The sequence below is a fragment of the Haliotis rufescens genome, unplaced genomic scaffold (genome assembly GCF_023055435.1).
Source record: "Haliotis rufescens isolate VD_foot unplaced genomic scaffold, xgHalRufe1.0.p SCAF_8, whole genome shotgun sequence".
NCBI classification, from domain to species: Eukaryota; Metazoa; Mollusca; class Gastropoda; order Lepetellida; family Haliotidae; genus Haliotis; species Haliotis rufescens.
Genome location: NW_025964372.1, coordinates 16,803,120 through 16,827,753, shown reverse-complemented (window position 1 = coordinate 16,827,753; position 24,634 = coordinate 16,803,120). Strand labels below are relative to the sequence as shown.

Sequence of the window (24,634 nt, the reverse complement as noted above, 5' to 3'; positions counted from 1 at the left end):
CTAACACCCCACCACTCCCCCCTCCTCCTCCTAACACCCCTCCACTCCCTCCTCTTCCTCCTATCACCCCTCCACTCCCTCCTCCTTCTCCTCACACCCCTCCGCTCCCTCCTCCTTCTCCTCACACCCCTCCGCTCCCTCTTCCTCCTCACACCCCTCCACTCCCCCTCTTCCTACTAACACCCCACCACTCCCCCCTCACACCCCTCCTCCTCCTCCTCTAACCCCTCCGCTCCCCCCTCCTCCTCCTAACACCCCTCCACTCCCTCCTCTTCCTCCTCACACCCCTCCGCTCCCTCTTCCTCCTCCTAACACCCCTCCACTCCCTCCTCCTTCTCCTCACACCCCTCCGCTCCCTCTTCCTCCTCACACCCCTCCACTCCCCCTCTTCCTACTAACACCCCACCACTCCCCCCTCCTCCTCCTAACACCCCTCCACTCCCTCCTCTTCCTCCTATCACCCCTCCACTCCCCCTCCTCCTCCTAACACCCCTCCACTTCCTTCAACACCCCTCCACTCCCTCCTCACACCCCTCCACTCCCCCTCCACCTCCTAACACCCCTCCACTAAGATGTATGAACACTCTCACCAACATCACACCACTACATCAGCACGTGAGGTGAAATGGGGTTTAACGTCGGATCCAAGATTATTGCACTTATATATAGCGACGTGCATGTACGTGTGTGTGTTTGTGTGGCTGCTTGTTCTAGTCCGGACTGATGCCGATTTATAGTGTTAGCTCACTGGGATACCATGCCGCAGTTTAACATGAATACCCCACTCAGACACAGTAAACTGACTCCGAGCCGACCAGTCCTTGTTTTAGCCCCTTAATACCGAGCGCCAGACAGGGTAACAACAAGTACCATCTTTGAACGTCTTTTGGTATGACGCTGCCGGGGATCAAACCCCGGACCTTCCGCTCTCCGAGCGGACGCTCTACCACATGACCACAGAGTCGGTCGAAAGAATTATAGACTCAATTTGAGGTCAATACCTGTTTTAATGAACCAGAAAAAGTGATATGGACTGAAGACAAAGTATTGACCTCATAAACTCTTTAATTGTATGGGGTTAGGTTGAAAGGGTGCCTTAAGATGGCCATGCTTCTAATAAAACTAATACTCCTAATTGTGACCTCTTTAGTTGTAAGGGGTCATCTAAACATTAGATTAAGCTGCACTGCTTGGTGCCCCAGTGGAGGCATGGGTGGCCCAGTCGTCTACGTCATTACAATTCGCTATGTAGAGTTGTGTCCTTTGGGCTTGCCAGAAACCTTTGTTTTTGTGTTCGAATCTGGTTCGCCCCGATTATGTTTCTAGGTTTGTCAGCACCCTACCTGTGCTCGTGGGTTTCATCAAAGTGGTAAACATCTAAGACCTGCATCACTTCGGGCTTTCCTCCACATCAAGCTGGCATACCGTAATACTATCCAAAGCGGCTTTAGACCAAATTCACTCAATCACTGACCCTCTCCAGGTGGAGATCTTGTAATTAGTGCCATGAGTGAAGGTTTGAACGTTGACAATTCCTCAGTGTAGCAGATCAACATGTTCTAATTGTATGAACTTAATTGAAACATGCTAAGACTGCGAAAACCCTGAGTTAAGTCCATTGAAAATTAATGATTCAAACAAAGGACAATACCTATTTTACCAACATTTATTTCAAAGCCGACAAGTTCATGTCATACCTTTCAATTTTGATAAACATTAAGTGTTCCCATTTGCCTGCAAATTTGAAAACACGTAAATGAAATTTATCACGATTACCACCCTTTGTTCCAACTATCTCAAGCTCCTTCCCAGGGCATGACACTTTCGTTACACTCTCGGTAACATCGCTGCCACCAGTGTGGGCGCGGCCATTACAAGAATCTTGAAATCTGCCCTCTAACCCCAAATGTAGTCACATTCATACTTTCATTTATGTGTTTGGGAATGCCATCATAGCTCATTTTGAAAACGTTTACGAGTGACCATGTTTACCAGATGAATTTACTTTGTTGTTTGTATAATCAGATTGGTTCGAGTATGCGGACTAACGGAAAATCAACTAACTTCTCTCTTACATTCTTACATTCTCACTTTATCAATTACATGAAAGTTTTAATGAAATAGAAATTCAAATTGACAAACAAAGAAAGTAATTTAACAGGGGTAAGTGTATTCGGCGTCACAACAGTCGTCACTTGTTTGTAAACATGATGGTCAATCGGCTGAGAGTTCAACTCCAAGCATGGTCGTGGTCATCTATCACTGTGGGGAGTTTTAACTGGTGGCAGCGATAGTATAGAGAGCTCTGTGAACGGGCTATCGCTGCGAGGAGCTTGCAACTATCTGTCATACAAGAGTCCACAGTACACATCACAAATCTCAACTGGACAACAATTTTCTGTTCCCTCCTTTCAATCTGTCTCTTGTGAGTCCCTCCCTTCCATACCCCAACTGCTTGTATTGTCGGCCATCTTGATCGAGATGGCGGACACTGTCACTTGTGGCTAACTTATCAACTGACAGCAAACTGCTGCAGGATTGGATGTTGTCCAGGATGTGTTCAGCTGTCCACTGCTTCCGCAGCAACGCATGCTGCAACTCGAAATGGCCATAGCGGACACGTCGGATGTGTGTGCATACTGCAGTTGATTTGAGGCTCAACCCGACGTCGCCGATGAAGTTCATTAAATATGTGCATTTCTCATTGATGGCATGGATCTCTGAAAAAGTAACAAAGTGGGCGAGTGAATGGTGATTTATAAAATAGTCAACAAACAAAAGTGACATATGATAAAGACTCGATTGAGCAAGAGTTACTCCGAGACATGGGGACCAGAATCACCTGGCTCGATTGAACAAGATACACTACAAGATGGGGACCCCCATGACCTTGTTCAGTGACTGTAAGCAGAAGCCATGAGATTCATACCAGCAGGGTCACATGCAGTCAGCCTTGTCCCTGACCAACAGAACTTTAATCAGCTATTACATGTACAACAATTGTGGTACATCTTCCCGAGGCAAGGGCATTAACTGACTATAAAAGTCCAGTTTCAACCCTTGCCGAACTAGGCTGGAATTCCGGAGTTACATTTTGGTAGGTCTAACATCCAGTTCATAAACAACATGATTTCAACAGGCAGATTTTGGTCAACTTGGATTTGCACAGCCTGTGTCCCGTCGTCTTTTCATGTCTTTAATCATGGTGCTAAAATGAATTGATACGCTTTGCGAAGTAAGATCCGTTTTATTACAAAAATTGATTTTGATTATGGATCGGATTGTCTTGACTGGGCCCTGCCTGCCATTTTGTTTGAAGGACATAGAAGGGACATAACTTTTAATAGCAAATGGTGGCGCTACGGTGAGGCCAGAAATTCCAGCCTAGTTCGGCAAGGGTGGAAACTGGACTTTTATTGTCAATTAATGCCCTTGCCTTGGGGAGATGCTTAGGCTAGGGGTATTTGTGCCATCTTTGGTCAAGTAATTCACTCAGAACCCCAACATGGAAGGGGTATTTGGCACATCTTACCTCCAGTAATTCACTCTCAATCCCAATGGGGTAGGGCTATTTGGCACAACACTATCGACAGATTTCTGCAGTTTTTAGAAATACTACAATATTTCCTTACCCAGTGTGAAGTCAGGAGGGTTAAACTCTATACATTTCACGCCATATAGAATGGGGGGCGTCTTCCCATTCTCCGGACGCACCAGTCCAGAGGCAGCAAGCGTGTACGCTTCTTGGCTGTCAGACCGGACACCAGCATAGCTGGAAGACAATGGGACCCATATCACATCAATGAATATTTTTAACAGATACTTGTAAATTAAACATTTGGTTTGGAATAAAAATAACCACAACTACAGGTATCAAATCTCTGTTAAAAAACTGCAACATTTGAAACAGTAGATTTATCTTGAAATATTTAGGGTCCTCATGAATGTATTACCAAGATTTATTAAAAAGTAAAGACCTAAAAGTATAAATGACAATGGGGATGAAGATGTTTATCACCATACACATTCCTAAAAAAACAAGCAATGAAACTTGGTCATGACCTGTATACGTTTATTTGTTTTGTTTGTTTGTTTGTTGTTAACGCTGCACTCAGCAATATTCCAGCTATATGACGGCGGTCTGTAAATAATCAAGTCCCGATCAGACCATCCAGTGATTGAGATAATGAAAATCGATCTATTATTGGGATACGATGACATGCATCGTCAGCACAGCCTGACCACCAGATCCCAATAGTCACTTAACGAGTGGGACAAAAGAATGCCATCCACCAATGCATGTTGATTTGATATTGATAGATTAACCCTTGCTATCTTCTCCTAGCTTCATGTTGATTTGACATTGATAGATTAACCCTTTCCAGCTGTCTTCCCCCAGCCTCTGTAACAAGAAATACTAATCTGTGTCACATAATCAGTCAGGGCTTGTAGGAGTGGCTGGTAGCCATGGCAACACTATTGTACTTACTCAAACATGTACTTGGTGTGGTTAGCCTGAGCTGCGGCACACACTTTGTCCAACTTGGGCTTGGTGATGTTGTCTGAGACAATCAATGAACAAACACCCGATTAAACCAGGGGTCCGGAAACAGTTCTATGCGCCGGACATGTCCGATTGGGAAACTCAAATGTCTGATTTAAAAAATTGCTTACCGGACATTTAAATTTTTCTGTCCAGACATTTTAAAAAACAAACAACGCTACCTTCGGGGTCCAAATAATTGATGAGCGTTATCGTATCCCTTCAACGACTTCAGGTGAATAAACAGGCATAACAAACTTGGTAAAAAAAGTATGAAATTTGATATAAAACATCACTAGACATGATGATTTTACCATTTAAAATGTATTTCCTGCTCTCAAAGGCATTGTTTTATATGCAGAGATTAAGATCACTGTGTGTATTTTCTCGTAAAGTAAGCCTGAAATAGCAATCAGCTGTGCACACATTTCCTCCCAATCTACTGGTGATTCAGTTAAAACGTACCCAGTGATACCACTTTAAAGAATTTTGATGCAATAGTGGGAAGAAATTGCATCTGAAATTATTATTTTAATCATTAAACCACAGTCCACTGTGAGGGATCAAGCAACTATCACCTACAGATCCAGAGTTGATCCAACTCCTGTGATTACAGCATTTTCATCCAACACTGTTACACAACATGTCCTGTGGTTACCAGAATACACAGCCATGACAAATACATCAAATAAACATATATATCATAAATAATCACCACTGAACAGGATGAAGGATATATTCTATTAATCTTTTTTAATTCAAAATTCTGGATGTTCCAAAAAGTGATCTTAGCTCAAAGAGGATCACAATTCCCCTACCTTAACAGATGCTTATGACAGTCATAGCGCCAAGACGGTCTTACCTCCCATACCATATCACAGCATACCAGTATGACGGTTGTATCACAAAGACGATCTTACCTCCCATACCATATCACCGACATACTGGTATGATGGGTGTAGCACTAAGAGGACCTTAACTCCAACATCATATTACAGACGTACCGGTATGACGATTGTAGCACTTAGACGATCTTAACTCCCATACCGTTTCACAGACGTACTGGTATGATGGCTGTAGCACTAAGACGATCTTACCTCCCATACCATATCACAGAAGTGCTGGCATAATGTCTGTAGCACTAAGACGATCTTACCTCCCATACCATATCACAGAATTGCTGCTATAACGTCTGTAGCACTAAGATGATCTTACCTCCCATACCATATCACAGCATACCAGTATGACTGTTGTAGCACTAAGACGATCTTAACTCCAATACCATATCACAGATGTACCGGTATGACAGTTGTAGCACTAAGAAGATCTTTACTCCCATACCATATCACAGACGTACCGGTATGACATCTGTAGCACTTAGAAGATCTTAACTCCCATACCATATCACAGATGTACCGGTAAGACGTCTGTAGCAATAGGAAGATCCTAACTCCCATACCATATCACAGACGTACCGGTATGACGTCTGTAGCACTAAGAAGATCTTAACTCCCATACCATATCACAGACGTACCGGTAAGACGTCTGTAGCACTAGGAAGATCCTAACTGCCATACCATATCACAGACGTACTGGTATGACGTCTGTAGCACTAAGAAGATCTTAACTCCCATACCACATCACAGACTTACCGGTATGACGTCTGTAGCACTAAGACGATCTTACCTCCCATACCATATCACAGACGTACCGGTATGACGTCTGTAGCACTAAGAAGATCTTAACTCCCATACCACATCACAGACGTACCGGTATGATGGTTGTAGCATTAAGACGATCTTACCTCCCATACCATATCACAGACGTACTGGTATGACGTCTGTAGTACTAAGAAGATCCTAACTCCCATAACATATCACAGACGTACCGGTATGACGTCTGTAGCACTAAGACGATCTTACCTCCCATACCATATCACAGACGTACCGGTATGACGTCTGTAGCACTAAGAAGATCTTAACTCCCATACCATATCACAGACGTACCGGTATGACGTCTGTAGCACTAAGAAGATCTTAACTCCCATACCATATCACAGACGTACCGGTATGACGTCTGTAGCACTAAGAAGATCTTAACTCCCATACCATATCACAGACGTACCGGTATGACGTCTGTAGCACTAAGAAGATCTTAACTCCCATACCATATCACAGACGTACTGGTATGACGGTTGTAGCATTAAGACGATCTTAACTCCCATACCATATCACAGACGTACCGGTATGAAGTTTGTAGCACTAAGAAGATCTTAACTACCATAACATATCACAGACGTACTGGTATGATGTCTGTAGCACTAAGAAGATCCTAACTCCCATACCATATCACAGACGTACCGTATGACGTCTGTAGCACTAGGAAGATCTTAACTCCCATACCATATCACAGACGTACCGGTATGACCTCTGTAGCACTAAGAAGATCTTAACTCCCATACCTTATCACAGACGTACTGGTATGATGGTTGTAGCATTAATGCGATCTTAACTCCCATACCATATCACAGACGTACCGTATGACGTCTGTAGCACTAGGAAGATCTTAACTCCCATACCATATCACAGACGTACCGGTATGACGTCGGAGCACTAAGAAGATATTAACTCCCATACCATATCACAGACGTACCGGTATGACGTCTGTAGCACTAAGAAGATCTTAACTCCCATACCATATCACAGACGTACCGGTATGACGTCTGTAGCACTAAGAAGATCTTAACTCCCATACCATATCACAGACGTACTGGTATGACGGTTGTAGCATTAAGACGATCTTAACTCCCATACCATATCACAGACGTACCGGTATGAAGTTTGTAGCACTAAGAAGATCTTAACTACCATAACATATCACAGACGTACTGGTATGATGTCTGTAGCACTAAGAAGATCCTAACTCCCATACCATATCACAGACGTACCGTATGACGTCTGTAGCACTAGGAAGATCTTAACTCCCATACCATATCACAGACGTACCGGTATGACGTCTGTAGCACTAAGAAGATCTTAACTCCCATACCTTATCACAGACGTACTGGTATGATGGTTGTAGCATTAATGCGATCTTAACTCCCATACCATATCACAGACGTACCGTATGACGTCTGTAGCACTAGGAAGATCTTAACTCCCATACCATATCACAGACGTACCGGTATGATGTCTGTAGCACTAAGAAGATCTTAACTCCCATACCTTATCACAGACGTACTGGTATGATGGTTGTAGCATTAATGCGATCTTAACTCCCATACCATATCACAGATGTACCGGTATGATGTCTGTAGCACTGGGAAGATCTTAACTCCCATAACATATCACAGACGTACTGGTATGATGTCTGTAGCACTAAGAAGATCTTAACTCCCTTACCATATCACAGACATACCGGTATGAAGTCTGTAGCACTAAGAAGATCTTAACTCCCATACCATATCACAGATGTACTGGTATGACGTCTGTAGCACTAAGAAGACCCTTACTCCCATACCATATCACAGACGTACCGGTATGACGTCTGTAGCACTAAGACAATCTTACCTCCCATACCATATCACAGACTTACCGGTATGACGGTCCATACAATGCTTGATGCCTTCAATGACATCAGCCAGGTCACAAATTGTAACCACTTGATCCTCACATTCGACTTCTCCGGACCAGTAGGAGATAATGAAGACCTATATTTCCTCATTTCCATACTGATTATGCCAAATGTGGAGAATAATGTGAGAAGAGTTATCTGCCCTTGTTTCCTGTAACTTACGGAAAGTTGTTCTCTCGAGGATTTTCCCCTTGGGGCTGTAGTTGTCTGTGGCCCAGCCAAACCTGCCCCTCACATGATACACCTGGCAACACACGGTACACAATCAGGGATACTAGTGATGGGTATTGGCCTGAATTCGTAATGCAACAATCTCATTAAAATCAAATCTTTGTACTCGCTACCGCTAAACAAAGATCTGAGGACATCCCATTAGGGTCACGTCAGAACAACCTTTCATCCGACCAATCAGAGCGTCGCCTACCAGATCATGAAAGTGACAGTCGGAACGTGTTTTCTAATCATGCAACCATGAAATATTTGACACGGGGTATTCCGAAAGACAATTACAGGTTTTATGATTATATCCATACAATCTAGGCCATCTATAAGCCATTCCAGAGTGTTCTTCTTATCAGTGTTAATTTTTTTAATCGAGAATACGTCAAAATATGTTTCGAAGTGTAGTCGCCAGTTTGAAACTAGTGTCGTAAAGCTCGAGAAAGCTGCCTTCTGATTGGCTAATGTTGATTTCTTGTCAGTCATTTCATTGGTTGGTCAAAATTCAAGAAAGGTTGTTCTGACGTGACCCGTAAAGGGATGTCCTCAGATTTTTGTTTAGCGGTAGCGAGAACAAAGATCTGATTTTAGTCAGATTGGTAATGCAATTTATTGCAATAATGATTCCTGTGTTGCGATACGTACCACAATATATTGCATGCATTCTTTAATCTGTAATAACTTATGAACCTGAATGAAAAACCTTCTCTCTCCCATTTTTAACAACTTCATATGTTGTTGCTATGGTCACAACTGAGGTGTAATAGACACATTACATACATACAAACTGGCCGCAAAAAGTTATGCTTTTTCACTTACAGGAAACAATTGCAAATTTCATAATTTCATTTAGCCGTGTCCATTGTTGTCGCTTATGTAAACTTTTCCAACAATACGACGATGATTTTATAAATCTCAGTATATGGGTATTGTCCAAACATATTGTGATATGTATTTATTTTTAAAAAAAGGAATCATTTGTACTTCATATCTTGGTATACTGGTAATACCTTCTAATGTCTGTTTATTTGTTGTTTAACGCTGCACTCAGCAACATTCCAGCTATACGACGGCGATCTGTAAATAATGGAGTCTGGACCAGACAATCCAGTGAGTGACATCATGAGCATCGATATGCACAATTTGGATATGATGACATGCATCAAGTCAGCGAACCTGACCACGCTAAGCCTTTAGTCGCCTATTAAGACAAGCATAGTCGCCTTTTATAGCAAGCATGGGTTGCTGAAGACCTATTCTACCCTGGATTTTCGAGGGTCCGACTCCCATAGGAATATATGCTGAGCATCTGAACTTACCCTCAGGTACCTGGCAAGGGCAATGTGTTCCAGATATTCACAGCCTCGTCCCATACCAATCACTGAAATAACCCAAAATACAGCAGTTAATATTTAAATATCAAGGGAATAATACAACTTGTTTATCCAACAAGCTAAAGTACTTATTCTTTTTTTCCATTAAGTATGTATATCGAAAGGTTGGCTTTCCAAAATAATTGTAAGTCATGCTGCATCAACACTTTCAGTTGCAATCATATTATTTGTCTTCAAACATAACCTTAAAGTTGATTAAGCCAGACTGTGAAGACCAGTCCAGGGGCATCATGCGCAGCCTAACTACAGACAGTATCACAAGTCTACAGTAAGTTCACCAGTACCTGACTAGGGGTAAGTCTTATCAACAACATGAACAATGTTGCCAAGAAACACATTAAGCACAATTCACATCTGTGACATCAACAATGACAACAAACAAACATCATCAGTACCATCATCAATGACATTTGTGACATTATTAGTGACATTATCAATGACATCTGTGGCATCAATAATGACAGCATCAATGACATCTGTGACATTATTAGTGACATTATCAATGACATCTGTGGCATCAATAATGACAGCATCAATGACATCTGTGACATTATTAGTGACATTATCAATGACATCTGTGGCATCAATAATGACAGCATCAATGACATTTGTGACATTATTAGTGACATTATCAATGACATCTGTGACATCAATAATGACAGCATCAATGACATTTGTGACATTATTAGTGACATTATCATGACATCTGTGGCATCAATAATGACAGCATCAATGACATTTGTGACATTATTAGTGACATTATCAATGACATCTGTGACATCAATAATGACAACATCAATGACATCTGTGACATTATTAGTGACATTATCAATGACATCTGTGACATCAATAATGACAACATCAATGACATCTGTGACATTATTAGTGACATTATCATGACATCTGTGACATCAATAATGACAGCATCAATGACATTTGTGACATCATCAATGACATCTGTGACATCAATAATGACAACATCAATGACATCTGTGACATTATTAGTGACATTATCATGACATCTGTGACATCAATTATGACAACATCAATGACATCTGTGACATTATTAGTGACATTATCATGACATCTGTGACATCAATAATGACAGCATCAATGACATTTGTGACATCATCAGTGATATCTGTGACATCAACAATGACAACATCAATGACATTTGTGATATCATCAATGACATCATCAATGACATCTTTAGTGACATTATCAATGACATCTGTGACATAAAAAATGACAGCATCAATGACATTTGTGACATCATTTGTGACATCATCAGTGACAGCATCAATGCCATTTGTGACATCAACAATGACAGCATCATTGATATTTGTGACATTATAAGTGACATTTGTGACATCAATGACATCTGTGACATCAACAATGACGGCATCAATGACATTTGTGACATCATCAGTGACATCAACAATGACATCTGTGACATCAACAATGACATCTGTGACATCAACCTTGACATCAACAATGACATCAATGACATCAACCTTGACATCAACAATGACATCATCAGTGACATCATCAATGACATCTGAGACATTATCTGTGGCATCATCAATAACATCAGTGAAAACACCAGTGACATCATCGTTAAGGCTGTCCTACCTAGAACACCTGCAGCATGTCGAGACAGGCCATGGAGTGGTTCCAGTACAAAATCCTCTGGGATGTATCGTGGCCCCAGGGCTAGAGAAATAGAAGGAACACTGCATCACTGAGGTCACTGATCAACACCACAACACAAGCCAGTAGTTCAACCTGAAAACATGTCTATGTCTGTGTACAATGGGGAAGGAGCTGACTGATGCAGCATCATAAAGGCAAACTGACACACCTTACATTATATATTTTCAACATTAACACATTTGTGACATAAACATGATAAACATGATAAAATCTGGATGTAAGGACAAAATGGAACAAAGTTAGCCATGAGTCATCTTATCGAGGCAAGAGAGTTAACTAACTTTAAAAGTCTAGTTTCCACCCTTGCCGAACTAAGCTGGAATTCCTGGCCTTGATCGTAGCCCCACCAGTGGTTATTATGAGTTGTGTCCCTTCTAAACCTCTCATATGGACCAATCAGATTCCACCTCTCATATCACTAGCATTTGTTTCAAACAAAATGGCAGCGCCCAGTTTACGAAGCAGTTTTCGATAATGTTGCGAGATTTTAATTGGACTATGCATACACTCGTTAGTACAGCCAAAATGTAACTCCATAATACCAGCCCAGTTCGGCAAGGGTGGAAACTGGACTTTTAAAGTCAGTTAATTCTCTTGCCTCTTGAAGATGGCCATGAGTAAGTCCCTGTCAACCCTATATCTCACAAATCTCTAAAGAAAATCAGCTTGGTTGCATTGCTACAAAGGTAGAAACTGTCTTTAAGATAGTCTCTCACATTGGCCCTTTAAATATTTCAGCTATCCATCTATACTTGGTCACCCTACTGCAAGTCTAAGACTTGCAAATGTTAAAACCGAGCATTCCTAAAAGTTAACTCAATAAACATCTTTAATAACTGATAATCAAATGTTGTTCCTTGTCAGCCCCCTAAATGCCCTCATCTTAACTCGGCCACACAAAAGGGGAAAAAATTGAGGATCTTACACCATGCTATCGTAGCTGCAAAAAGTTGCAGGTGCAGTGTTAAGCAATAATTACTCCCTCATTTATTTTAGGAACATCACCACCCTCACCCTACGTGAAGATTTGACTTGGAATTTGTCTCATGCAACCCATGATTATGGTCGATTATTATCGAATGGTCAGACTTGGTTGCTGCATGTCATTGTAACCCAATTGCGAAATTGATGCTCATGATGTCACTCAAAGGATTGTCTGGTCCAGACTTGATTATTTATAGACCGCCGTCATATAGCTGAGTGTGGCATTAAACAACAAACAAACATACTGAGCCTGTGCTGAGCCAGGTTATCTGCGTCTACTGGCAGTGACGACAGGGACGGCAGCTTCTCCTCCGTGTTAGCCTTCACTCGTTGAATCCTCCGCTCGTACTTGTAACATGGCAAAGCGTTGATGTCTGGAAACAAATACAGCGTGCTCCACATAACTGGACATCTGATGTGTGGTCTTTCTCATTCAGTGGATGGATTCATCTACTCTTGGCATGTATTCAGACAAAATATGACTATGTTTTATGGAGATTTTATATTTTTGTAATCTGATAAACTGGCGAACTGGTGTGACGGGGCTTGTACTAATCCATAGACTAATGCCAGTTTTATAGTGCTAGCCCACTGAGAGAAACCATGTCACAGTTTACCATGGATATCCCACTTAGACAGTGTACTGACTCTAAGACGACTAGTCCTTGTTTTTTTCCCCTTACTGCCGAGAGGCCAGCCAGGGTAAAGTACCATTTGTTAACAGCTTTTGCATCAAAGACCTTACGTTCTCCAGGCAAACACTCTATCCACTAGACCACGGAGGTGGTTGATTCCACAGGATTATCTTGGGAATGATTCTGTGCATGAAGCATGTTCAAATGTTCTTTTGTGTTGTGTGTGCTTTTCGTGCCCAAAAAACTGTGCCGCTATCATGGTTTTAACCCTGCCACTTGCATTCAAGGAATGTCGACCCTGATATATTACCTCTGTTGAGATTGCCTCGGATGATCTCAAGGACCTTATGCACCGGGGGACCAGTCGGCTTGTAGACACAGAAAACTCCACTGAGGCGTCGGAACAAAGATGGCCCCCAGTCAAACTTCATCATGGAAGGAAGGCTGTTACCTGAAGTGTGGAAATAATACCAGTCAGCAGATGCACCCGAAAATGTCACATGTACTGTTTGGAATGGGATCAGGCTAAACTAATTTTCCCCATTCAAAAATGGCTGCACAGTTCTAATGCAAAAACAGGTCCATTTTGCATACATTATGTCTTATTTCATTAAAAACAGATATCCCCTAGCACATTGTCGCTAATTTCACACAACCCATACAGTTCATATGTATAACAATAGGTGCTGTTTTGTCTGTTGTTAATTGCTTCACTCAGCAAAATTTCAGCTATGTGATGGCAACCTGTAAATTATCAAGTCTGGACCAGACAATCTAGTGATTGATATTATGAACACCAAGTCTGACCATTCGATCCATTCAGTCGCCTCTAAGACAAACATCTGTAACTTGGCACCTATTTTTACCCGGCATCCACAAACAGCTACACCAGTTACACCAATAATTGCAAAGTACGGTCTAGTCCAAAATGAATCTTATGTTTTGAGATAATTTTGGTGTATTCCAAACGTTATTACTGACGCCTAATGAACTGATTTCTTATGTGATCGAAGTTCTGTTACGCAAGGATACTGTAACTGTAAGATGTAAGTTGTAACCTGTTTGCAACGGGTGCAGGCTAAAAGGGCACCTCAGCAAAACGTCACCGATTTCTCTGGCGAAAACGGCACCGCATTTGGCGAAAACGGCTACTATGAGTCGGGCGAAAACGGCACCTCTATTTTTAATAACGATAACAACGAATATTTACATGGTATTGGTATTGGTATGACAGCTACATTGAACACAGACCAGGATCGGGGAGAGAAGGTGGGATGAGCAATCCACTGGGCTTGAAAATAGTTGATGAGGTCACGCAGTTTGCCAGTGGCCGGGACACGCTCTGTTATCTTCAAAAACATCCTCGTGATGTCTCGTGATTTCTTCTGACAGTCTTCTCGCATGCAACACATCGAAAGGCCATTGTGAATAATTGTGTTCAGCATCAAGTTTGGCCTCTTAAATACAGTTTCAGCTTAAATTGAGTATTGGTACTTACAACTTCAAAGCGTATAGTGTTTTCACAATAAGTTAACTACGCCTCCCAATCGGAGTCGGTGAGTAAATTGGAGTAGGTGGCTAATTTCTTATTTGTTTTATTTCACAATTATTTGTGTTTGTAAGAGACGATGTGAGTTTAATTTCTATTATTTTTCTTCAAAGCATGTTATATTTTCACAATAAGTTGAGTTGCGTATAAGCTAAGTTGGATTATAGTTGGAGTAGAGGCTAATATCTAATGTAAACTTGTTTTAACATCTCACAATTATTGGCGCTTGCAAGTTACAATGTAAGTTTAATATCATTTATTGACAAAGGTAAAAAAAAATAATAAGGTGCCGTTTTCGCTCGAGTCGAGTTGCCGTTTTCGCTCGAGTCGAGGTGCCGTTTTCGCCCGGTGACATTTTGCTGAGGTGCCGTTTTCGCTATAACCCGTTTGCAACTAGTCCTGTGCCGTCAGTAGTCAATCCGATAACGAAATGCATAATATGTCTTACAAATACATGAGCTTCATTGTTATTGGTTACCGTTTACATTCGAAGACAGTCATCAGCTGAATGAGCTGATCATGCTTCGACAGTTTCAGTGCAGGCGACCGATTCCCATGCTGGACATACATGAGATATTAGAGTGATGTCCCCTTACTAATAGGTGGCGCTGTTTGAAATATGTCTGCGCCCATACGGCACACATGAAGCATTGTTTGGAACATATTTGCTTCAAATGTCAGATTAATTTGGTGTTTTGTTTAACTTTAATGTGAGCGAAAGAAAAAAACCGCACAGTTACACGTACCTTTCTATGGTATGTTATAATGTTTTCCTTGCCATTCGCTTATTGTTTAACATCTTAGCTGTGTTCATTTTTCGATCACATTGAAACATAGAATACATATCGGGGTAGTCACTCAAATTCAATTTGTAATTACGGTGAAAGTCAATATTCCTTACCAATTTGTTTCAGATAGAAATGGCAGCAAGGAAATCACAGAAGGCACTTCTTCAGAAGTTGGAAGAATATGGTAACTAGCTGTTGCATAGTAATACCTATCAGACATATATGGTAGCTCCGGTTTCCACATCTCCTCAACTGTTATTGGTGACTTACACAATAGCTACAAATGCCGTACATTAATAAAACTTTCTTTTTTTTCGTGTGAAATTTAATTTACATGGACCATGTAGACTTTCACACTGACAGAATATCATGGATTATTTTGTGCCCCCCTTTTCCCAATCCATCTACCTTTATCATGTGTATGTAATTCAAAATATTTCGATTGAAATGAATTTGGTTAAAAGTAATACATAAATATGATGAAGAATATAACAATCATATAACTATTTCCAAATGACAACATCCGATGAGCTTCTTTTTGTCTGTTTGTTTAGGCTGAAGAAATTAATTAACATACGCCCTTTGTCGAAATCTTTATAGATCACGGTTAACCAGTGTTAAAAAAATGAGTAAAACAATTATTGCCTCCAAGTTTATTTAGCTGTCCTTGCAGACGGTAGCCCAGTCTCTTGTCACGCTCAGTTGCGTTGCGTATCATCCGGGTACTCACGGGGAAAAAACAATAACAAAGGCAAACACCAGTCCCGGGGCATTGCTTTAGATCAGTGCCCCTTTAAGTTTATGGTGTGATGGTCGAGACTCCAATATATTGCTTCATTCGCTGACCATGCTTTACCATGTTTACTGGTAAAAGTACTTGGTACATTAGCATGGTTACTATAGCTTCAACTACTGGTTGACAGGCCTATGTAAACAATCACAAGTCAAATTTTGTGCAACAATGCACCATTCAGTCAAAGGGCATTAAAGCAGTAATGCCCTGCTCTGGTAACAGCATAAAATGTTGAATGAGTGATGTGCAATGAAACCTTCACATGGTTACATGGTCCATATTAACTTTTACTGCTTAAAGTGTTCGCTTGTCACGCCGAAGACCCGGGTTCGATTCCTGACATGGGTACAATGTGTGAAACCCATTTCTGGTGTCCCCTGCCGTGATATTGCTGGAATATTGCTAAAAGCGGCGTAAAACCATACTCACTCACTCACTCCCATTTTTTCTTGATATGTTATCTGAGCTATAACCTTATATACATATAGCCCTAAAAGTTCTTTTTTTCATAGGGAGCCAAGTGGCTCGTAACAAGTTTTTAGGAGCCAACAGGTATCTTAAACAGATATTGTTACCAGTTATGTTGACTTTTAGGTAGTCAAGCGGTGAGCAGTAGATAAATTTAGGTCGCCAATCATCATGATCATAGATTTAAGTTGCATTTGGCCACCTAAATGGCTGCTACTAAGAGGGCAGATTCCATCAGAACCTGCTTGTCGTAAGAGGTGACTAACAGGATTGGGTGGTCAGCCTCGTTGACATGGTGGAAGCATGGCATTGTATCCCAGTTGCGTATGTCAATGCTCATGATGTCAGTCACTAGATTGTCTGGTCCAGACTTGGTAATTTACAGTCATCATGGTCGTACAGCAGGAATATTGCTGAATGCGATGTTAAACAAACAAACTTTCAAGGTGTCTGATATGTTTGCATTTCTCCAATTGGATTATTGATATATGTGTTGTGTTCATTGTAGGCCAGAATAATAAATGAAACTTCTTTCCCAGGAGACAGTATACTTGATGAAGACAACCAATCCAAAACATCCAAGAAAAACAAGAAAAAACCAAAGCAAAACAATGTCCCTCAGTGTGATGTACAATCAAACCAAACTCCAATAACGAAGAAAAAATTAAACAAAAAACAAAGAAAACTCTTAAAAAGGAGGCAAAATGGAGATCTGGAAAAACAAAAGAGGACACCCATGAACAAGAAGATGAAGTGGCTAAAGGAAGCTCTGCGCAGTGAGGGGCTCATGGACGTGGAGAAGACTGGCAGAGTTGGTGAGGAAGTGAAAGTGGAGAAGAAGAGGAAACAAGAACCTGAAGTCATCGTGTTCGAAGATCCAGCCAAGAAACGGAAGAAGGTACCGTGGATAAAAACATGGTGACATAACAACAGTTTTCTTTTTTCTAGCCTGAATACAGTGAATAGTTATTAAATCAGTCTCATTAAAATCAGATCTCAGTGCCCATGGTTTCAGGGAAGTGGGATATGATAGGCATGTCAGTGACCTGCATGTCTTTGGGCATACTTTCTACATTAAGCAGATTGTTGTTGCGCTAAAAAAGGAAATATTTGTCTGGCATGGGTGTTTCACATTAAAACCTTTGTATTTGGTGTTTTCACTTTTAGTTGAAAAAGATATGTTTCTTGCATCATCATGATCATATATATCATATGATCATATGCTTATGTCATCAGCTCTGACAAAAACACCATTCCTTGGGACTTGTGTCATGGGTTTCAGGAGTCTATGAGAGGGGGCACGGGTGGCCCGGTTGTCTAAGGCGCCGCGATTCGCTGTGCAGAGTTGCGTCCCTTAGGCATGCCAGAAACCTATGATTGTGGGTTCGAATCCCGGTTCGCCCCAATTATGTTTCTAGGTCTGTCAGCACCATACCCGTGCTCGTGGGTTTCACCGAAAGTGGTAAACGTCTGAGACCTGCATCACTTCGGGCTTTCCTTCCACATTAAGCTGACACGCCGTGATATAACATGAATATGTTAAAAGCGGCGTTAAACCCAACTCACTCACTTACTCACTCAGGAGTCTATGAGAGATTGTTTTTTAACAGGCTAATAGGAAGAATATATGATCCGCAGTAGACAAATAGTGTGTTAGGCACAACAGTTCTAAAAAGCTGACCAGAACTGCTTTTCTTGTTTCTTTTGCTATCAGATTCAATAAAAACAATACAAAAGTCCTTCCTCCCTCATAAGAAAACAAGGCCAAAGGTGGCCTCGACTAAGGCACTGCAATTTGCTGAACGCAGTTGTGCAGTTTGAGCATGCCAGAAACCTATGGTCATCGATTCGAGTGTTACGGTTCATCCAGATTTTGTTTCTAGGTTTGTCAGCACCATACATATGTTCGTGGGTTTCACCGAAGTGGTAAATGTCTAAGACCTGCATCACTTCAGAATTTCCTCTAACAGTAAGCTGACATCCTGTGATATAACTGGATTGCTGTTCAAAGCAGTTTTAATCAACTCACTCATCAATAGTCTTTAAGTTAATTTGTGGCTTCCCTCTAAGATAGAATTCAAAGCTGCATGTAACTATTTTACTCAAAAGTTACTCGTGCTGTGTTGTATGTTTTGGTGTATTCTGCAAGTCCTGTATCTCCCCAGGCAAGGAGGAACGAGGACGAGGATGGCGAGCCCGAGACTGCTAACCACTTCAACATGAACACTGCCAGGTTTGAAGTGAGGAAGCTCGGGATCAGTGGATTCGGTGGCGAGAAGAAGTCTGAAGCCAGGGTGTCGCTGCTCATCAGCCTGGGTGCCAAGGTGAGCTAATCTGTCCCATCGCCATGGATACCATTGTGAAGCTGCTTAATCATGGTTAACAATGGCTGTGGACAAAGTAAATAGTAATTGTGATCTGTTGTAAATGTGTGGCAAGTAAAGATGTGAATGGCATTGTTATGACAAACCTCCAAGTTATTGTTTATATTGATTTTGAAACAGTGAGACAAATTGAGAATGATTTCGAAAAATATAAAGAGTAATATATATGCAAGCTCAGGCTTTTCACTGTGAGGCTATGAGGATTTCAGTGTCTTTCATCAGTCGGAACATTGGTTACTATGTGTCTTCTATTAAACCTCTGTTAGGGATAACCGACTCCATGGTCTAGTAGTAGAGTGTCTCTGAGGTTTGATCTGAGCCCGGTGTCATACCAGAAGGCATTAAAAGATGGTACTTGTTGTTACCATGCCTGGCGCTTGTCATTAAGGGGCTAAAACAAGGACTGTTCGGGTCTGAGTCAGTATACTGTGTCTGAGTGGGGCATTCATGTTAAACTGCGGCATGGTATCTCTGTGGGCTAGCACTATAAAATCGGCAGTATAAAGAGCCACACACACACATGTGCATACACAGTGCTATATAAGTGCAATAATCTTGAACGAGATGCTAAGCCCCACTTCACCTCAGCTATTAGGGGTCCGGTAAGGTTTTGAACTAGATCTCTACTAAGGGCAGGGCACGGGTGGCCCAGTTGTTTACTGCGTTTGCTACAATTCGCTCTGCAGATACGTTCCTTGGGCATGCCAAAAACCTATGATTGTGGGTTCAAATCCCGGTTTGCTCTGATTATGTTTCTAGGTTTGTGAGCACCATACCCGCGCTCGTGAGTTTAAACAAGTGGTGAACGTTTGAGACCTGCATCACTTCGGGATTTCCTCGCACATTAAGCAGACACGCCATGCTATAACTGTAATACTGTTAATTTAAGCGGCGTAACACCCACCTCATTCCAATAAAGGCTGCCTTGGTCATCTACAGCTAATTTCTCCCCATTATATTTGAGACTCAAGCATTCCTTCTCTTAGATATGAACAGAAGAAGGGATGGGTGTCAGGCTCTCTAGCGAGATACAGCTTCTAAAGTGCCTGGGCCAACTTGCTTAGTGTGATCTTAGCACAAACACTATTGTCATTCCAAACATAGACTTACAGTGGTTTTAGTGCCAAGGTCACTTCGTGCAAGTGGGCTCAGGTTTAAAAGTATTAAAAGTTTATAATTATGAAGAGACTTGACCGATTGTTGAGGACTTTAAGTGTATGAACAGGCTGCTGAAATGACAATGTTGTTCTCAGCCCCCCAGGAACAAGAGTTACACCAACTACAAGGAGTTCCAGCAGAAGAGGAAGGCTGACATGGATGCTGAGAAACAGAGGAGGCTCGAGGTAGATGGGGTGGAGGTGGATGTAGACTGGGTCGACGGGATGCATGTAGATGGGTTGGGTGTGAGATGTGATGTACATTGGGTGGATGGGGTGGATGTAGATTGAGTCGACGGGATGCATGTAGATGGGTTGGATGGGGTGGATGTTGCAGAGTTGGAACGGCGATTGTGGCAGGGGTAGATGGTGTAGAAGGGTGGTTTGGGTGGAAGTAAATGGGGTGGCTATTGCAGAGGTTGATGGGGTAGAAGGGTGGATGTGGCAGGGGTAGATGTTGTAGAAGGGTGGTTTGGGTGGAAGTAAATGGGGTGGCTATTGCAGAGGTTGATGGGGTAGAAGGGTGGATGTGGCAGGGGTAGATGTTGTAGAAGGGTGGTTTGGGTGGAAGTAAATGGAGTGGCTATTGCAGAGGTTGATGGGGTAGAAGGGTGGATATGGCGGGGGTAGATGGTGTAGAAGGGTGGATATGGCGGGGGTAGATGGTGTAGAAGGGTGGATGTGGCAGGGATAGATGGTGTAGAAGGGTGGTTTGAGTGGAAGTAAATGGGGTGGCTATTGCAGAGGTTGATGGGGTAGAAGGGTGGATGTGGCAGGGGTAGATGGTGTAGAAGGGTGGTTTGGGTGGAAGTAAATGGAGTGGCTATTGCAGAGGTTGATGGGGTAGAAGGGTGGATGTGGCAGGGGTAGATGTTGAAGAAGGGTGGTTTGGGTGGAAGTAAATGGAGTGGCTATTGCAGAGGTTGATGGGGTAGAAGGGTGGATATGGCAGGGGTAGATGGTGTAGAAGGGTGGATATGGCGGGGGTAGATGGTGTAGAAGGGTGGTTTGGGTGGAAGTAAATGGGGTGGCTATTGCAGAGGTTGATGGGGTAGATGGGTGGCTATTGATACATGATATAGGAAGATTTGTTAGGGGTAGATGGGTTATACATGATATAGGAAGATTTGTTAGGGGTAGATGGGATATACATGATATAGGAAGATTTGTTAGGGGTAGATGGGATATACATGATATAGGAAGATTTGTTAGGGGTAGATGGGATATACATGATATAGGAAGATTTGTTAGGGGTAGATGGGATATACATGATATAGGAAGATTTGTAAGGGGTAGACGGGGTGAAGGTAGATATGGAAGGGGTAGATGGGATATACATGATATAGGAAGATTTGTTAGGGGTAGATGGGATATACATGTATAGGAAGATTTGTTAGGGGTAGATGGGATATACATGATATAGGAAGATTTGTTAGGGGTAGATGGGGTGTAGGTAGATATGGAAGGGGTAGATGGGAAATGTTAAGGGTAGAGATGTAGAGGTAGATGAAATGGGTGTACAGTCTGTACAACCTGTGTAACAATTGTCACATTTCAAAACATAGCAAGCTTCTTCCAGTTGCACTCATATCTTTCTTTTCTTCCACAGGAGCAAGTGCCTGGAGAGAAACTACCCAAACTAAAGTCACAGAAACGGTACAAAAATCCTGATAAAAGTTTTTGTGTGGTCAAAAATGATGTATAATGTTTTCTACTGTATTTCCTGCTCATGGCGTGCACCTTTAGCACCTAACTTGTGTGATGTTTGAGAGTGTGTCATAGACAGAGCCTTAAATTAAAGATGGTACTTGTTGTTACCCTGCCTGGTGCTCGGCATAAAGGGGATAAAACATAAACTGATTCGCTCAGAGTCAGTATACTGTGTCTGTGTGAGGTATCCATATTAAACTGGTATGGTATCTCAGAGGGTTAGTACTATAAACTTGGCATAAGTCCAGACAAGTAAAAGCACACTCACACAACATTTTATAAGTGCAATAATCTTAAACGCAAGGCCCCACCTCACCTCACCTCACCTCACCTCACCTCACCTCACTTTCACCACCCCATGCTGGCGTGGTCCAGTTTCAGTACCTTTTTCATGAGGTGATGTGAGCAGGTTGGGAATATCTTTCTGACTTAGGACTGAATACTGGACCCATGAAGTTCCGGGTAGAGAATAGCTCTTCAGCATCCCATGGGATGATGCATGTCATTGCGTAGGTCAATGCTCATGATGTCAATCACTGGATTGTCTGGTCCAGACTCGATTATTGACAGACTGCCATCATAAAGCTAGAATATTGCTTAGTGCTGCATTTAGAACAGACAAACAAACAAACAATACTAGGCACTCGCTCAGTCATCAAGAAGCCCTCCATGGTGCCATAGCTTAGTCAGGATCCGCTGATTGTAAGTTCCAAGCCTAGATTCCTCCAATCATGATTCTTTAGATTCCTCCAATCTTGATTCTTTAGATTCCTCCAATCAGGATTCTTTAGATTCCTCCAATCAGGATTCTTTAGATTCCTCCAATCAGGATTCTTTGTCAGCGCTCCGAAGTCATCTGAAAACCTGCATCACCTTCCTCCAACATCAAGCCGACAGTAGTCCTCATACTGATCATAAGAATCTGTTTAAATCCACCACCTCACTCATTCATCCCTCCAACACTAACTTGCTCTAATGCTCCTCCTGTGTTGAACTCAACAATGCACTCAAACAATTTCAGTGAAGACAGGGCTGGTCTGTTTTGTTAAGGTTAAAGGTATCCGAAGGGCCGTTAGAATTTCACACATTTTGGGGGTATTGCTATATGTTATCACTATTCGGCCTGGATGTTCTTGGTTTATTTCCATCCCCGGGAGAATGTTATGTTTTCATATAAATCATTGATTGAATATGCACATTTAAAGAGGGTGTTCCTTTTTTTCAGGCCCCGAGAAAAAAGTGACACTGCAAATATTGACGGACAGATTGGATATTACAAACGTGGTGTTCAGTTCATCAACAAGGAATCTCTCCAGAAACTGAAAACCTCGTGATTGTTCCCCACATTCTAATCCAGCTCAACTTCATCAACCATAATACCTGTACATAACTCACTTCTGGTACAGGGAAAAGGGTTTCTAGGTGATGAAGAAGTGTCACCAGGGATCTTCTCTCCTTCATCAGTTACAGTGCTACCCCTATAAGTGAAGATGATGTGATTAGAGTCCTACATTGCTCTACATGGATAGAAGATACAAGATCAAGGCCCGCTTCACGAAGTGATCGCAACGCAATGATTGTCGCGAAATCCCATAAATTGATAGTCATAGATCAAAGATCACGTTTTTAAACAGGGAGGCCCAGTGCTAACAGCAATTGTAGATACCATCATTTTGAACATAGATTATTATAAGTGCTCAGAATGTGTGTGGATTTCCATTAAGCATGTTGAGTTTGTTTTGCGTAAAAAAATGAATGAAAAAAAAAAGATGCTGCATTGCATGAACGTAAAAAATTGTCATCATTGTCAATCATCCAAATGCGGTATTGTGCAGAGCTGTAAATATGCATTTTACCTTTCAATTCATTATTTGAAGTAGTTTGGGTGTCAACAATGTGAATTTATTTTGTCCATTTTATTTGAAGACAGTTTCATTGACAATATCATTCCTATGCTCATTAACTTATGAAAGCTCATAATAAACGTGTATATAGCCATAGAAAGATAGTGCATGTTGTAAAAATGCAAACAATTACAGTGACACTGTGGTAATGTGGTGAGGACATCACGTGCAGCACGTTGTAATGTGGTGAGGACATCACACGCAGCAATGGCACATGAAGGCGCCAGGAGAGGTCACACCATTCTTCAATTAACAACAGGTGTTTTGTTTGTTTGTTTCTTGTTTAACGCCGCACACAGCAATATTCCAACTATATGACGGCGGTCTGTAAATAATCGAGTCTGGACCACACAATTCAGTCACTGACATCATGAGCATCGATGCATGCAATTTGGGATACGAAGACATGCATCAACCAAGTCATGACCACCCGATCCCGTTAGTCGCTCTTACGACAAGCATAGTCGCCTCTTACGACAAGCATTGTCGCCTTTTACAGCAAGAATGGGTTGCTGAAGATCTATTCTACCCCGGATCTTCACGGGTCTGTGATGTAAGGATGATGTGATGTTTATGTGGATGAGATATAAACAAATTTAAGTCCATAAAAGCACGATGCGTCATTTCAACACACCCATCTATATACTTCTGTTGGTGGGTAGGTTGTCGGAGAGGGCCCATTTCGCCGTGCAGAGTTGCGTCCCTTAGGAGTGCCAGAAACACATAGTGGGTTAGGATCACAGAATTGCCCTGACTGTTT

General features: G+C 41.8%; 2 protein-coding genes across 3 annotated transcripts; one reads left to right on the top strand and one right to left on the bottom strand.

Annotated features, from left to right (window-relative positions):
• Window positions 1-1,650: 1,650 nt before the first annotated feature.
• LOC124144816 (mitochondrial mRNA pseudouridine synthase Trub2-like) lies at window positions 1,651-15,267 on the bottom strand. The gene is made up of 9 exons (XM_046514400.2): window positions 15,149-15,267; window positions 13,432-13,572; window positions 12,732-12,860; window positions 11,422-11,502; window positions 9,715-9,776; window positions 8,339-8,420; window positions 4,490-4,562; window positions 3,633-3,772; window positions 1,651-2,720 (listed from the first exon to the last, which is right to left on the bottom strand). Exons 2-9 carry the CDS (start codon window positions 13,553-13,555, stop codon window positions 2,380-2,382), a joined length of 1,032 nt encoding a protein of 343 aa, XP_046370356.2. The 5' UTR covers window positions 13,556-13,572; window positions 15,149-15,267; the 3' UTR covers window positions 1,651-2,379.
• Window positions 15,266-23,974, top strand: LOC124144817 (uncharacterized protein C1orf131 homolog). 2 transcript variants are annotated; one of them, XM_046514402.2, is made up of 7 exons: window positions 15,266-15,425; window positions 15,589-15,642; window positions 17,259-17,617; window positions 18,885-19,043; window positions 20,357-20,446; window positions 21,870-21,916; window positions 23,196-23,974. In XM_046514402.2, exons 2-7 carry the CDS (start codon window positions 15,591-15,593, stop codon window positions 23,302-23,304), a joined length of 816 nt encoding a protein of 271 aa, XP_046370358.2. In that variant the 5' UTR covers window positions 15,266-15,425; window positions 15,589-15,590; the 3' UTR covers window positions 23,305-23,974. The 2 variants fall into 2 exon arrangements, with proteins under 2 accessions (XP_046370358.2, XP_046370357.2); XM_046514401.2 differs by having other exon boundaries at window positions 15,585-15,642.
• The last annotated feature ends 660 nt before the right edge of the window (window positions 23,975-24,634 follow it).